Genomic DNA, 15,676 nt, shown 5'->3' on the forward strand with positions numbered 1-15,676 from the left:
TGGGACATCGACACAATTCTAATCTTTTTGGCTCTATAAAGCACCACAATGGATTTGAAATGAAACAAACAAGATGTGCTCAGAAGGAATTGCACAAAATATGAGGATTTTTTGCAGGAGACCTCCGCTTTAAAAATGGAAGATTTTGGAGAAAGGTTATGATATGATGGAACTTGATGAAGCATTTTATCGTGCAGCAGGGAGAGATAAAGAAGAGCTGTTGGTTCCGAGGGATGTTGCACCTGTTGATACCTTCAAACATGCTTACTTTACTACTTATTCTACCTAGCAATATGCCATCAAAACGAGATTACGAAGTACATTCCAATGTTTTCACAAGGACAGGGTTGCGGGATCTCTCCTCCCAGAGCTACCGGCAGTTGCATTTAGAGTGGCTCTACCGCTTAGACTCCAAGTCGTTTCAAATGTAATAAACCCACCCCCCATAGATCTTTTTTTCACAATATGTTCCCACCCATTTAGGATATGCTCTATTTGCCAGATTAATGCAGAAAGACGTCGGAAAAAAAGACTCCTTTATGTCTAATTCCACTCATAACCATTTCCCAATTAAACCCTTTATAACATGTACCACTAAAAATGTAGTCTATATTATACGGTGTCCGTGTGGGCTCCAATATATAGGTCATACTATTCGTCAACTCCAGACGCGACTGAAGGAACATGCAACAAACATCAAAAATGGATACCCAAAGCACAGTCTCTGGCATTATTATGCCACCCATCACAATCAGAACCCTAAGGGAACTGTGTTTTTGGGTATAGACAAGTTTACTGGAAATTTGTGGGGCAGCCATATGACCAGAGGGGTCTCTAAATTAGAGACCTAATGGATTTATGAGGGTAAAACTTATAGCCCCCATGGTATGAACATAGAGTGGGATGTGAATGCATTTATCAGCAATGCATGAGCAATGGTTTTTATAGGTCCCTTTGCTTGGAATAAGCTATATCATTATTTTTTTCATCCAATGTGTTTACAGCAATGTAGATGTTAACCATTATACAATTCAAATTGTTATGGTTTTAGATTATTATGTATCGGATTTTAATGTAATACCCTTTTTGTCCACAAGATGGTGCTGCGTCTGAGTGTTATTTTTGTATTGAATTTATATTATTTATTTTTAGTAAATGGCACTTTCAGGTGTGCGTCAAAGAGTCAAACTTTTCTAACTATTCGTTTTTTCTTTAAGCTTTTTAACTATTGAATTCGTTTTACTCGGCACAATAAATGCATTTTTAAAAGATTAATGCTGCTGTCCTAATGGCCGTGATTGTTTTCACAACATCCGGCGTTTGGAGCGCAGCAGACTTCCGCCTTTCAATTATCTTGTCCCGAATATGTAAACCATTAGAGCGTACGTCTAGCCACGCCCCTGACTACGCCATTCTGCGAGAAAGTGATGTAGGGAGGAGTCGGCGACGTGACGCTGCTGTATGCTAGGACGCGGTGACCATTTTGCTGGTGGGGACTGCTGGATGCATATACAAACACAAATCTGTTTTTAAATTGGAACATGCAAGTTTATTCCCTTCTTTTATCCATAATAAAGCTGGTTAATTTACTGCACAATGAGGTTTTTCTCCTTTTATCCACATAGAATGAAACATTTGTGGTGATCACTATTGGAGCATTTTTGAAAAGGATAGCTGTTACCTGGGGTTGGTGCACCTATATTCCGGCTTGCTGTCCCAAGATTATGATGTATGGAGATTGAAGGGCTTCCTTTATCATCCATATGCTTATGTGGCCTTTGTGATGAGGGTCCACTAAGGATGGTAAGCGGCTGTGTGATTGGGTGCCGGTGATGGTTTCTTCTATTATTAAGCTCCTGCTAACCATTTTGTGAACTGTGTCAAATACCATCCCTTGGATTTATTTTCTATGGACTGTCTATACAAGCGCTGCAGCTCATCTATGTTATTTTAAGCCTACCTGTAGGTACAAGTGTACCAGCGGTGTGTAATAACGCATGAAGGTAAAAAATGATTTGACTTCAAAACCACTTCAGCTCTGGAAGATTTTACCACCTTCATGACGAGGCCATTTTTTGCCATTTAGCACTGCTCTGCTTTAACTGGCAATTGCTTGGTTATGCAACACTGTACCCAAATGAAATGTATATTATATATATATATATATATATATATATATATATATATATATATATATATATATATATATATATATATATATATTTTCATACAAATAGAGCTTTGTTTTGGAGGTATTCAATCACCACTGGGTTTTTATTTTTTGCGATATAACCAAAAAAAGAACGACAATTTTGAAAAAACTCAAACATTTTTTACGTTCTGCTGTACAACATATCCAACAAAATGTATTTTGCTACATGTCTTTAATAAAAAAAAAAAAATAAAAAAAAAAAAAGGTTCCAATAAGTGTATACTGTAGTGATTGATTTACGTGAAAGTTTTAGGGTCTACAAAACTATGGAATAGAAGAGAGATATCTATCCCATAGTTTTGTAGACCCTAAAACATACATTATATATTTTATTATTATTTATTTATACCACTAATGGCAGTGATCAGCAACTTATAAAATGGGACTTCTAATATCACCAGTGACACTAATACAGTGATCGGTGCTAATAATAGGCATGGTCACTGTACTGTACACTTGCTGGAAAGGGACTAACATCTAGGGCAATCAAGGTGTTAAACGTGTGCCCAACAATGTTTACTTTGTGTACTGTGTAGTGTTTCTATGGAGCGATGTGCTGTTTAAAAAAAAAAAAAAAAAAAAAATGGCACATCGCTGCTGACAGTGGAGAGCCCTGTGTTGTTTACCTAGACAGGGTCTGTTCTGACATTCACTCAGCCAATGATTTATGATCGGAACCCGCCGATCAGTATGTGTTGTAGCAAATGGCAGCACAGCCGACCACGCGTGCGCTAATCCCCTACCCAGAACATGTATGTGAAAAAGCACAGCAGGGCCACTTTGCTGCAGTAACGCTGCTGTAGGCGGTCCGTAAATGGTTAAGACACCCCTAAGGGAGCTGTGCCAGCGCTGGTACACTGATACAAGCTGTACTATTCAGTAAACCTACCTGCATTAAGTAGTAGTAAATTCCCGCTAGGCCATGGGCTGGTCCCACATAGTGTTCTCCGTACCATTCATACATTAAGGGGCTCAGATTCTGTATTCGTCTGTGAGCTGCCATGTTTTCTCCAGATTGTATAACAATGTCACAGACCTGACGAAAAAACAAAAATCTTAATTAAGTAGTATATCATTCTGCTTATAAGAATAATCCACAGAGACCACAGTCACACAATTTCATCATTAAAACTAATAAACTATAAAATGTAGCTGAGCACACATAGCATTATACTGCAGGAAATCAACTAAGAGGTGCTGTCATTAGGGTGGCTACAGGCAGCACATAAGTGACAACTCATAAATCTAAGAGGTATGTGCAGTCATCTGTTACATATCTTAGTTTATTACTTATATCTTCATCGGAAGTTTGCTTTAAGCAAAATTTGTGCTGAGAAAAAAATAAAGAGGCTGCCAGACGTTTTCCTCAGTTGCCTGCCTCGAAGGCTGAAATAGCGGCTTCAATATTTCCTAAGTCATGGATTAAAACAAGTATGTAAATAACAGGTTGCTTTGATTTCACTGGCTGCATATTTATTCCAGGTCAGTGAATCAAAATACAGAAGTCAGAAATAACTGCATGGCAACTAGCATTTTTGCAAGAAGGTCAGTAAAGGACGTCTGTTTCTCAGCATAGATTTCCCTTAAAGTGGTTGTATACCCTTACATATATCCAGGGAAGTGACTGGCCTCAGGTGATACACAGAGATGAAACAAATCCTCCTACATAAGCTGTACTTGTCTATCTGCAATCTGCTCTTCTCTACATCCATTCAAAGTGTTGAATCTCAATAAAGCTTGTCTGAGAGTTCAGAAAAGGGTGCAGAGAGCTGAAAGTGAGGAGAGCTCTGATAGCTGATTGGAGGGAAGGGACACACCCCCTCCACACAGGAACACAGTCGAGGCTGTCAATCAGTTGGAGACCCCTCCCACCATTTTTCTTGAAAACTTGTTAGAAGTGATTTATGCTTATAGCAGAGGAACAAAGCATCAGACAGAAATGGTACACACTATAGAAGGATATGCTTTGTTCATATTTCAGGTCTGAGGTTTACAACCACGTTAAGGGTGATTACAAACTGTCTCCCCATGAGGGAGGTTTAATACTTCTTCAGGTTGTGTAAACACAACAGGGGTTATAAAAAATATCTACAAAAGAGGGCAAGTTCCTAAATATTAAAATGAAAAATGTGACAGCGCTGCATTAAAATGATTCACAAATGTAGATAATACCAGTAGTATGCACGAAGAGATGCAGAGTATTTCTTTACTCCACACAGCCTCCAAGTGAAAAAGTGCTCCCGCCACCACATACAGTAGTCGCTCACCTCCTTGCAAGACCCTGAGGGGGGGTCAAACACACCTTGCACAATGTGCAATAATCCTTCCAAAGACAACTCCACTGCTCCTTGCTGGTTTTTAAATTTAGACCTTCATGAACCCAGAGAATGATATAGGACTGATAGAGATTCTTCCCTCTCTGTTAATTCCAACTCGGATCCCAAAATGATCCACAGTGGTCAACGATGATTTCAATAATACGTGAAAAGAGAAAAAAAGTGCCTCCAATAGTGCAATATCATTAGGATTATAAATGATCTTCTCCACCCCAAGCTAGTATACAACTCACATTTATTTGAAAGATTAAAAGCATAAATGTTACGTCAAAAGGTCTCACTCGTTTAGGATAAGGTTCCACCTCTACTAGTTTCACCATCTCACACGTGGCTTCATCTGGAGGAATGATTACTACTGGTTATACAGTGGGGAAAAAAGTATTTAGTCAGCCACCAGTTGTGCAAGTTCTCCCACTTAAAAAGATGAGAGAGGCCTGTAATTGTCATCATAGGTATACCTCAACTATGAGAGACAAAATGTGGAAACAAATCCAGACAATCACATGGTCTTATTTTTGAAAGAGTTTATTTGCAAATTATGGTGGAAAATAAAGTATTTGGTCACCTACAAACAAGCAAGATTTCTGGCTCTCACAGACCTGTATCTTCTTCTTTAAGAGGCTCCTCTGTCCTCCACTCATTACCTGTATTAATGGCACCTGTTTGAACTTGTTATCAGTATAAAAGACACCTGTCCACAACGTCAAACAGTCACACTCCAAACTCCACTATGGTGAAGACCAAAGAGCTGTCGAAGGACACCAGAAACAAAATTGTAGACCTGCCCTAGGCTGGGAAGACTGAATCTGCAATAGGCAAGCAGCTTGGTGTGAAGAAATCAACTGTGGGAGCAATAATTAGAAAATGGAAGACATACAAGACCACTGATAATCTTCCTCGATCTGGGGCTCCACGCAAGATCTCACCCCGTGGGGTCAAAATGATCACAAGAACGGAGAACAAAAATCCCAGAATCACACGGGGGGACCTAGTGAATGACCTGCAGAGAGCTGTGACCAACGTAACAAAGGCTACCATCAGTAACACACTACGCGGACTCAGATCCTGTAGTGCCAGACGTGTCCCCCTGCTTCAGCCAGTACATGTCCGGGCCCGTCTGAGGTTTGCTAGAGAGCATTTGGATGATCCAAAAGAGGATTGGGAGAATGTCAGATAAAACCAAAGTAGAACTATTTGGTAGAAACACAACTCGTTGTGTTTGGAGGGGAGAGAATGCTGAGTTGCAACTAATAAAACACCATACCTACTGTGAAGCATGGGGGTGGCAACATCATGCTTTGGGGCTGTTTCTCTGCAAAGGGAAAAGGAAGACTGATCCATGTACATGAGAGAATGAATGGGGCCATGTATCGTGAGATTTTTAGTGCAAACCTCCTCCCAGCAGCAAGGGCATTGAGGATGAAACGTGGCTGGGTCTTTCAGCATGACAATGATCCCAAACACACTGCCCGGGCAATGAAGGAGTGGCTTCGTAAGAAGCATTTCAAGGTCCTGGAGTGGCCTAGCCAGTCTCCAGATCTCAACCCCATAGAAAACCTTTGGAGGGAGTTGAAAGTTCGTGTTGCCCAGCAGCAGCCCCAAAACATCACTGCTCTAGAGGAGGTCTGCATGGAGGAATGGGCCAACATACCAGCAACAGTGTGTGACAACCTTGTGAAGACTTACAGAAAACGTTTGACCTCTGTCATTGCCAACAAAGGATATATAACAAAGTATTGAGATGAACTTTTGATATTGACAAAATACTTATTTTCCACCATAATTTGCAAATAAATTCTTTCAAAAATTAGACAATGTGATTGTCTGGATTTGTGTCCACATTTTGTCTCTCATAGTTGAGGTATACCTATGATGACAATTACAGGCCTCTCTCATCTTTTTAAGTGGGAGAACTTGCACAATTGGTGGCTGACTAAATACTTTTTTGCCCCACTGTATCTACATTTGTGAATCAGTTTGATGCAGCGCTGTCACATTTTTCATGTTAATATTGTCATTTTATGTGTGAGCATTATTTTGTGACAGCTGCAGCACTTCTAGCAGTTTGCACTTATATATAATTGACCATTATACTACATAGTAGCGCGCTATTCCTTTTTAAAAGTTCCTAAATAGCTTTTGCCAGGACAGATATTTCCATTAGAATACCCCATATTCCCGGCCTTGATGTCACCAAGTAGTGTGGCAGGGGCCATGGAGCCTACAAGGTGAGTGCCAGTGAACACCAATGTTGGGTACTGTATTCCTACCACTAAACACCAATAACGGACACTATATTTCTCCCACTGATTAATAAACACCAAGGATGAGGCACCATGCCTCTTAATGGCTACTGATGCTAGGACACTGAACGCTCTGTTTTCCATTGACTGGCATTAACTGCCACTCTGCAATTGTCTCCTGCCCTCTAGTTTGCATTGCAGTGGCCAGTTTACAGTATCCAGCAGCCCATACAGTTGTTTGGAGGCCGCTGCTATAAAGCAATGAAATGCATGAATCTCGCATACTAAACTGATGATTATAGCATAAAACTAGCTCTTACCTGTTGCATATACTGGTAAGGAATCTTTCCGTCCCCAAAATGCTTGTTGATAAACAACAAAGTATAAAGGTAGCCCACACGGCCATACAAAAGCTCATCTGGTAACCGGGAGTCCAGCTTCATCACAGTTGAATGCATCTGAAGCACTCTACAAGTAGCAAAAATGACACATACCTAAAAAGCCTCTGTTACATAGCACTGAGAAATATAATTAGTATGCATTTGTTATTTTGAAGTAAATGTGAAAAAAAAAGAAAAGAAAAAAAAAAAAGAAAAAAAAAAAGAAGGGGGGGGGGGCGGGTGGTAGGGGTTACGCATGTATGTTTTTCAAATTTGAAAGTTTTAAAGCATATGTCAACCACTTGCCGACTGCAATATAATATATTACACACACATGCTGTACATATACATACATAAAAGAAAAAAAAGAGGTGGAAGGCTGAAAGATATCACAGAGAGCTACTCCTCCCTATGCAATAACACAAACAGTGATCAAACAAGATACTGCAATTGCATTTATAAATATGTAAAAGTATGCAACAAATATGTTTCTGTATACACAGCATCTCTTCTTCTCTGTCTTCCATGATCTATCATCTACTCTAACAAGATCATGGAGAAATAAGGCATTGGGTGGTCAATTGAAGAAGCTGTTGCAGTGGTAATATGCAAGGCAGATTATTTGACATGACAGACTTAAACGTCTGGTCTACCAAAAATGTGACAATCCAATACATTTGAAGCCATCAGATATTGATAAACTGAGATTGGAAATATGATCATACAAAGTCAGTATTTTTTTTTTTTGTTTGCTTACTTTAACTGTTCCTCACAAAATGTAGGTTTTGAAAGGACGCTACATGTATGCAAAGATGCTACCACCTGGTAATTACTACAGACAGCAGGCAAATTTATTACAGATCAGAATGCCTGCAGCAAGGGGCCAGCTGGGTAGGGACGCCAACCACAGAGATTAAATCTGTTTCTGTGTCTATAATGTTAATTTCCTCTAGAAATCATGCATTACTACATGTCACTTCCTGTTTTTTCTTGCAGCTGAAAGGAGATCAAATAGTGTTGTGCTCCAAAGCTTTAAAGTTTTTTTTGTGTGTGTATAAAGTAAGCTATCTGACTAAGAATCTTCAAGATACAATACCCTCTCTTAGCTCACAAGCAGGCAAAAGTGGTATGTAGATTTATTTTTGTCTAGTTACGAGTCTCAAGTCATATCTGCAATTCACTGTATGTCTGATAATTTGTCCTTCATATTTGTCCCCTTTATTTAGTTCTACGGTGTTGATGTGTCGGTGTAAGAACTTAATATGTACAGTAAATAAGCTTTTCTAGTAATGCATGGACAGGAAACGCGTGAAAAGGCTGTAAAGGTTTTAAAGAACTCAAGGAAGAAACAGAACTTTCAGCTGACTCTGTTAAGGGTAGCATGCAAGTGTAATGATCCATCTCCGTAAGAGATTGTACCAGCAATTTCTCAGATTGCGAGGCTGAAAAGGGTTCATCTACTGTTGTTTCCTCCGCAGAGGAATAATCTGTTTGTTTTTCCTCCTGATTGCCTGAGGGTAACACCTCATCCTGTACCCACTGTTCCCTTGGTAAAGGGTCTGAGGTGGGGGAGGAGGATCTATAACACGCTTCCTATCCTTTTGGATGGGAGATGCGATTAAAGCCGCTAAACTTCCTTCTAGGCCCTGCAGGGCAGAGGAAAATGTGTCTTCAATCACGTATACAGGGGCTAAAGTGTGAGAGGTAGTTGCACCACCAATTGGTTCCAATGACTCACCCTGGCTTGCCATAGCTGGTATCTCAAGAGAGGATGACAGTGTGGAGGCATGACTGAAGTTCCCAGCGCCTGGGGGTGGAATTTTTGGTACCTTTGTGGTATCTCTTTTGGAAGCCATAGCGCCAAGCACAAAAGCACTAAATAAATGCACTACTTGCTGAGCAATAGTCTAGCAATACAATGCCGCTATAAATATCAGCTTGGTGCTGAGTAACAGGCGGCACAGTGGTATAGTGGATAACACTTTCGCCTAGCAGTAAGAAGGGTCGCTGGTTCGAATCCCAGCCACGACACTACCTGCCTGGAGTTTGCATGTTCTCCCTGTGCCTGCGTGGGTTTCCTCCGGGTACTCCGGTTTCTTCCCACACTCCAAAGACATGCTGGTAGGTTAATTGGATCCTGTCTAAATTGGCCCTAGTATGTACGAATGTGAGTTAGGGACCTTAGATTGTAAGCTCCTTGAGGGTAGGGACTGATGTGAATGTACAATGTATATGTAAAGTGCTGCGTAAATTGACGGCGCTATATAAGTACCTGAAATAAATAAATAAAATAAACAATGTATTTCCTGTACTAGAAATGCCTGTATACATCCATTACGTGCCCCAGCGCTCCTGTGTCCAGTGTGTTTCAGACTTCCATCTCTTCAGTTGCTCTGATAGAGATCTTCTGACAGAGTAAGCATCTGTTTTAACAAGCCTCAGGTGTGAGCCTGCTCGGTGTCTTCAGTGTCCACGTGGACGCTACGCCCCGCACACGGCACCGCCTGCCCTAAGCCACGCCCCTTCGCCATCAAACCGCGCCCCCCCCCCCCCGTTTCAAATGAACACTAGTCCGCACTTGGACGGCATTCGGGTTTGCAAATGCAGACCCGCTGAAGAGGAGGCTCTGCGATCGTCCTCTGGCGAAAAACAAGTATGTAAAAAGGCTTGGGGTGCAAGGCAGGTACTGACATAGTTTTATGTGGTGCATAAAAAAAAAAAACAAAAACTGAGGAATACACCACAGGGAAGCCGCCCCCGAACTTCTCCGGGAAGGGGGAGGGGGTTTTGTCAGCAGCAGTAGGCTGGCTTCTGGATCATTTGTAAGATAAATGCGTAGCCTTTGTAAAAACGGCTTTGTTTAGGAGGAGCCGCTATTCATGCTGAACATCATGTGTTACAGACTGCTGCTGTACCCCCAGCTCCTTAGTTCCCTCAGGGGGGAAAGGGACATGCCATTTGTTCAATTAAGAACCCCGTCTGGCTGCTGAGACCACACACATGCTGTTCTAGCTGGACACAGAGCTGACTGAGAGCAACGTACCAAGGTATGTGTATTTACTCCCTCTAGTGGAGACTTTAAAAAGGCATACAACTTTTTTACTCATGGAAGAAAAAAAGCCATAGGTGGACTTTTTACAGTTCCTAGGTTTCTTTCCTTACTTTATCCACACTGCAGGATACTGCTGTAACAGACAGATCCAAACTTCACCCATCACGGCGGGGTGCGTTAGCAAACCTTCAAGGACCGGGTCCCTTTGTAGGGGTTCCACTCCCTTGGACCTGTATTAGCACCCTTCCGGGAAAAAACTTTAGGTAATGTAGGCATGGCCAAAAAGTCCTGGGTCCCGGTGTAAAGCCCTGCAAAGAGAGGTGTTACAGGCAAAAATCTTGTGCTTTGTATACAAGGCCCGGGTACCATCCACCTTGGCCGCAGTGACACTTTGGATGAATCCGGTCTATGGAGGCTGTTTAAATCCAGCAAGGATCCCTCCAGCTTGGAGCTCTTCGGGGCACATCTTCACTCGTGACTAACACCTTAGACACTGGCGAAAAAACTGAGGTACTCCTGGTAGGAGGAGGGGGTTATATAGGGAGTGAACTTCCTGTATTGGGCATACCAGTGTCCATCACCTGAAGGTGCCTATATACCCACATAGTAATTACTAAGGTGCTCTGTGTCCCATGATGTACGATAAAGAAATATGTGCATCACCATATTTTCCATACTTTTATTGCACAATACACCTCTGACAAAGCTCTTTTTGTCTAGCTGTCTTACCTTTTACGGTAAGTTGGCTTTGAATCTGCTCTGCAATATGTCAGTAAATAGTGGATGCATGGGCAGAAGCTGGCACTGTTGGTAAACTGGGCTTCAGGGATCCAGATTAAGCCTTTTGCTGTCCGCAGTGCCTTATGCCTAGTACACACGGGCCGACTGTTGGGCGGCATCGGCCGGTTCAACAGAAACCGCCCAACATTCGGCCCGTGTGTACTTGAATCTGTCTGACAGAAGCCGGATTCCATCGAAGGGGTATGACCGTAAAAAAAAGTCTGCTGACCGGCTCCCGATCAGCGCTCTCAGCCAATTTCTGAGAACGCTGACCAGAGGTGTTCTGGCAGAAAGAGCCATCCCCTGTCAGAACACAATAGAACAGCAGGGGATACCACTGTACTAACATCAGATAGTTAGTACAGTGGCTCCTCCTGAGCTGTCAGTTTTTATAATGAAAAAACAGTGTGTACAGGGCTTTCGAGTATAGAGCCAAAGCCATTATACAGCCTGAGGGGTACAGGTTTTGTCCTCTATTGTCTACAATCTCACTGCTCCTTTAGATGTGGACACTATAAGAGACTAGTTACAGGAGCCAAAAAGGTGTGACACCTCCAGTTGTATGCTTGGGTTATGCAATTTCTCACTTAATTCCTGCACGTCCGTCTCAGATTCCCCCTTCTTGGCCTGCCTCTCCTTTGTCCCTGTGAGAAGGCGACTGCCGTGGATTGGGGAGGAGGCTCTCCTTCTCTGGCCCTGCTGGTTTTGGTCTGGCCCTGCTGGTTTTGGTCTGCCCCTCTCTCGCGGGGACATACGCCCCTGTGAGTGCAGAGATCGTGGGAAGCTGAGAGTGCCCAGAAAGAGTGTGGAGGCGGTGAAGAAGTACCTCCCCCCTCCCTTTTCAGAGTGGAGGGGTTAGACCGAGAGAAGCGTAGAGGACCATTGGTGTAAGAGGTGACCGTGAATACCCGGCGGATATCCAGAGCCGCTGTTCGGAAGTACTCGGGGATGGCAGGAGGAGACGTAGGCACTCCGAGAAAAGCGGCGGAGATCGGCATAGATAGAGGACGGCAGAGATTAGCCGAGAGGAGCCAAAGTAAGGCCCCCCCAGGGATTCCTGAACTAGAACGGCAGAGAGATCCGTGTATACCGTACGGAGTAGAGCTGTATGGCCCCCCCGTTTGATTAAGGTTTGGAGGAAGGGAGAGTGAGGATGAAAGGAAAGGAAAAGAAGTGATGAAAGATGGAAGATAAAAACGGGGGAAAGAAAAAGGGAAAAGGGGGAGTGGTGAGTTCCTTTTAATTTTTTTAATTATTATTATTTATTTTTTTTCATATACTGATCAACTAGCAAAGACCTGCATTTTTTTTACACGTTGGTTACATATACGCCATACCCTGTTTCCCCGAAAATAAAACCTAGCGTGATTGTCGGTGATGGCTGCAATATAAGCCCTACCCCCCAAATAAGCCCTAGTTAAAGTCCTTGTAGGTCTTATTTTCAGGGTAGGGCTTATTTTCGGGGAAACAGGGTAGGGCTTATTTGGGGGGTAGGGCTTATATTGCAGCCATCACCGACAATCAGGCTAGGTCTTATTTTCGGGGAAACAGGGTATGTTATTTCTAACACAAGAATGTATTTTTTCCTTAACGGGTAACATGAAGTATTTCTGGAGAGTACTTCATGTTTGGAGAGTACCCAGTGTTTGGTGTGTCTGATCTTTTGTGGAGGTAAGGGTCTGGACACATGAAAGAATTGATCGGAGGAGACATAAAAGTGTAACGGACTCCCAGGAGAGGATGTAGGTCCATAATGACCACCAGTAGAAAATAGACGGCAAAGACTTTTTTTTCCCCCTTCATTTCTTGAAACTCACCACCCCACCACTGCACCACCTTACTTGAACGGTGTATAGTTACACCCAGGGCTTGACAAATTTGCTTGGAATCTAGGAGCCAGCTAAAAAAGTTAGGAGCCAGGTTTTTTGTTTTTTTTTTTAAAACGACCGACAAAGCTTTATTTTCAATATAAAAATTAACCAGTCTTAAATTTACACAGAAAGACGACTAGAACGAATGTGACTGCTTTTATTTCCTGCCATGCAGGGACACAAGACCGCCATATCCCCGCTAAGGGTCCAATCAGGTCCGCCTGAAAAACAGAGGCGAACCTGATCAGACAGCCCACGTGAAAGGGGCCAAGCAGGGAGATGACAATAAATTCATTTTAATTAACCGCTTCCTTCCTGCAGGACGACTATATACTTCCTGTCTTTGAAGAGAAATACTGTTGTTATGGTAGTAGTTAGCTACCATAACCCCAGTATCTTCAAGAGCCCACGGTTTTCTTTCAGATAAAAGTGGTCTCTGCAGCGGATTTGCCGCGAGATCACTTTTATCGGCGGCGGGAGAGGGGCCCCCCTACCGCTGCGCTCCGGTGCCCTTCACCGCTTACTGTGGCCGTCAGTAACGGCGGAGGCGATCCAGACCTGTCCCTGGCCTGACATGGAGACAAGTGAGGGGAAGATGGCCCCCCCATCCGTCTCCAAGTCATTGCAGGGCAGAAGCGATGTCAAATCGTCACTTCCGCCCATAGCTCTTAAAAGGGACATTTTATTTATTTATTTTTTTCAAATGACAAATGCTTTTTTTTTAATGCATTTTAGTTTAAATATGAGATCTGAGGTCTTTTTGACCCCAGATCTCATATTTAAGAGGTAATGTCATCCTTTTTTTCTATTACAAGGGATTTTTACATTCCTTGTAATAGGAAAAAAAGTTACTTTTTTTTTTTAAAGAACAGTGAAAAAATAAAAAAGTTAAAATAAATAAGAAAGCATATGTGAGTAGCGCCCGCATATGAAAGCGGTGTTCAAACCACACATGTGAGGTATCGCCACGATTGGTAGAGCGAGAGCAATAATTCTAGCCCTAGACCTCCTCTGTAACTCAAAACATGCAACCTGTAGAATTTTTTTTAAACGTCGCCTATGGAGATTTTAAAGGGTAAAAGTTTGTCGCCATTCCATGAGCGGACGAAATTTTGAAGCGTGACATGTTGGTTATCAATTGTCGGTGTAACATTACCTTTCACAATATAATAAAAAATTGGGCTAACTTTACTGTTGTCTTATTTAATTAAAAAAAGTATTTTTTCTCAAAAAAGTACGCTTGTAAGTCCGCTACGCAAATACAGTGTGACAGAAAGTATTGCAACGACTGCCATCTTATTCTCTAGGGTGTTAGAATAATATGGAGATGGGCGGGCAGTGAAAACAGACAGGGGAAGCTTCATTAGCAGTGGTGGTTGTCTTGTCATACCAACGACCACCACAAGAGGGCGCCCGATTCCAGAAGAAACCATAGGACTGCAGAAGGCCACGGCCTCAATTACCGCCATGGCCCAATGCGATCGTGCCGGGATGGGGGGCGGGGGTGTTGCAGGATACCCCGCCCCAGGTCGCTAATTCTAGTCGCAAATGTGACCTGGCGCCCGGGGTTTGTCGAGCCCTGGTTACACCTCAGCATTTTCTCTTTTTTTTTTTTTTCCATAATGCGGGGGAAACAAAGAACAAAGGGGAAAATATGAGGGGGAAGTTGGGAAGTGGGGCTGTCTTAGTCTGAGCCCTGGCCCTATGAGTAAATATGTGACACAAGGAGGGAGCAGAGATAAGCAAACAAAGTATCAAAGGGCGCCAAACTGAAGCAAAGGGAAAAAAATATAATATATATATATATATATATATATATATATATATATATATATATATATATATATATATATATATATATATAAAAACATCAATTGGTCGATGTTTGGGGAATCCAACATCCGAGCACAAAAGATTATACATACCACTCGGCAGTGCACGACACGTACCATGCTCCAGTAATAATGCAGATGAAATTGAAAGGGGAAGAACAGGGGGAAAGGCTCATGGAGATTAAACGAAGTCTTAATAGAAGATGTAGAAGTAGAAAAAGACTGTAATAAATTAAATCGACCAATATTTCTTGCTGAATGAGGCACCAGAATTAAACAAAGGCAACTATATGCTATATGGGAAGCCCATAAAGCTTTTATTAGGGGAAAGTTGATCTCTATTGGGGCAAGAAAAAAAGAAGAAGAAGGAGAGAGCAAATACTATGGAAAAAATGGTAAAAGAAATATATGAATTAGAATAAAGGCATAAAAAGCAAGCCGAAATCCATCAGGCTTTAATCATAAAAAGAGATCAACTAAAAGGATTTGATGGAACAGGAAACAAGAAAGGTATTTAACAGAGTAGTAAAGGAGAGATACAAATGGGGAAATAAATTAGGGAAACGCCTTGCAAACATCTTAAGCAATAAGAAGACTTTCAATTATATAGAAAGGATAAAAGAAAAAACGAGAAGAGAGATGGTATATAACACAACTGATATTGCAAACGCCTTTCAAAAACATACTGTAGTGCATTATACTTGAACAAAAACAAGACACAGAAGGAAGAAGAAATAAGAAAAATAAAAAACACAAGAATACCTTAACAGATGCCAAATTACCAAAAATCCCAGAAGAAAGACTGAAGGAACTAGGAGGAACCAATTACACAATTTGAAATCAGAAAGGCATTGAACGAAACACCTATAGGGAAAAGCCCAGGACCCGACGGGTTACGATTAAATATTATAAAATATTTCAAAATCAATTAATACCAAAATTGTGCGACTACCTGAATAAAACAGGGGAA

The 15,676-nt window shown here is 41.9% G+C and overlaps 1 protein-coding gene across 2 annotated transcripts in view; it reads right to left on the reverse strand.

Annotated features, from left to right (window-relative positions):
* LANCL1 (LanC like glutathione S-transferase 1) overlaps nt 1-15,676 on the reverse strand; it is a 64,668-nt gene that overhangs the window by 25,886 nt on the left and 23,106 nt on the right. For both annotated transcript variants that reach the window (XM_073633553.1, XM_073633554.1), the window contains exons 5-6: nt 7,112-7,259; nt 3,102-3,248 (exon numbers count right to left, since the gene is read on the reverse strand). In XM_073633553.1, the coding sequence (XP_073489654.1) occupies nt 3,102-3,248; nt 7,112-7,259 (295 nt within the window). The remainder of the gene's footprint in view (nt 1-3,101; nt 3,249-7,111; nt 7,260-15,676) is intronic.

This window comes from Aquarana catesbeiana, linkage group LG06, assembly GCF_042186555.1.
Source record: "Aquarana catesbeiana isolate 2022-GZ linkage group LG06, ASM4218655v1, whole genome shotgun sequence".
Classification (NCBI taxonomy): Eukaryota; Metazoa; Chordata; class Amphibia; order Anura; family Ranidae; genus Aquarana; species Aquarana catesbeiana.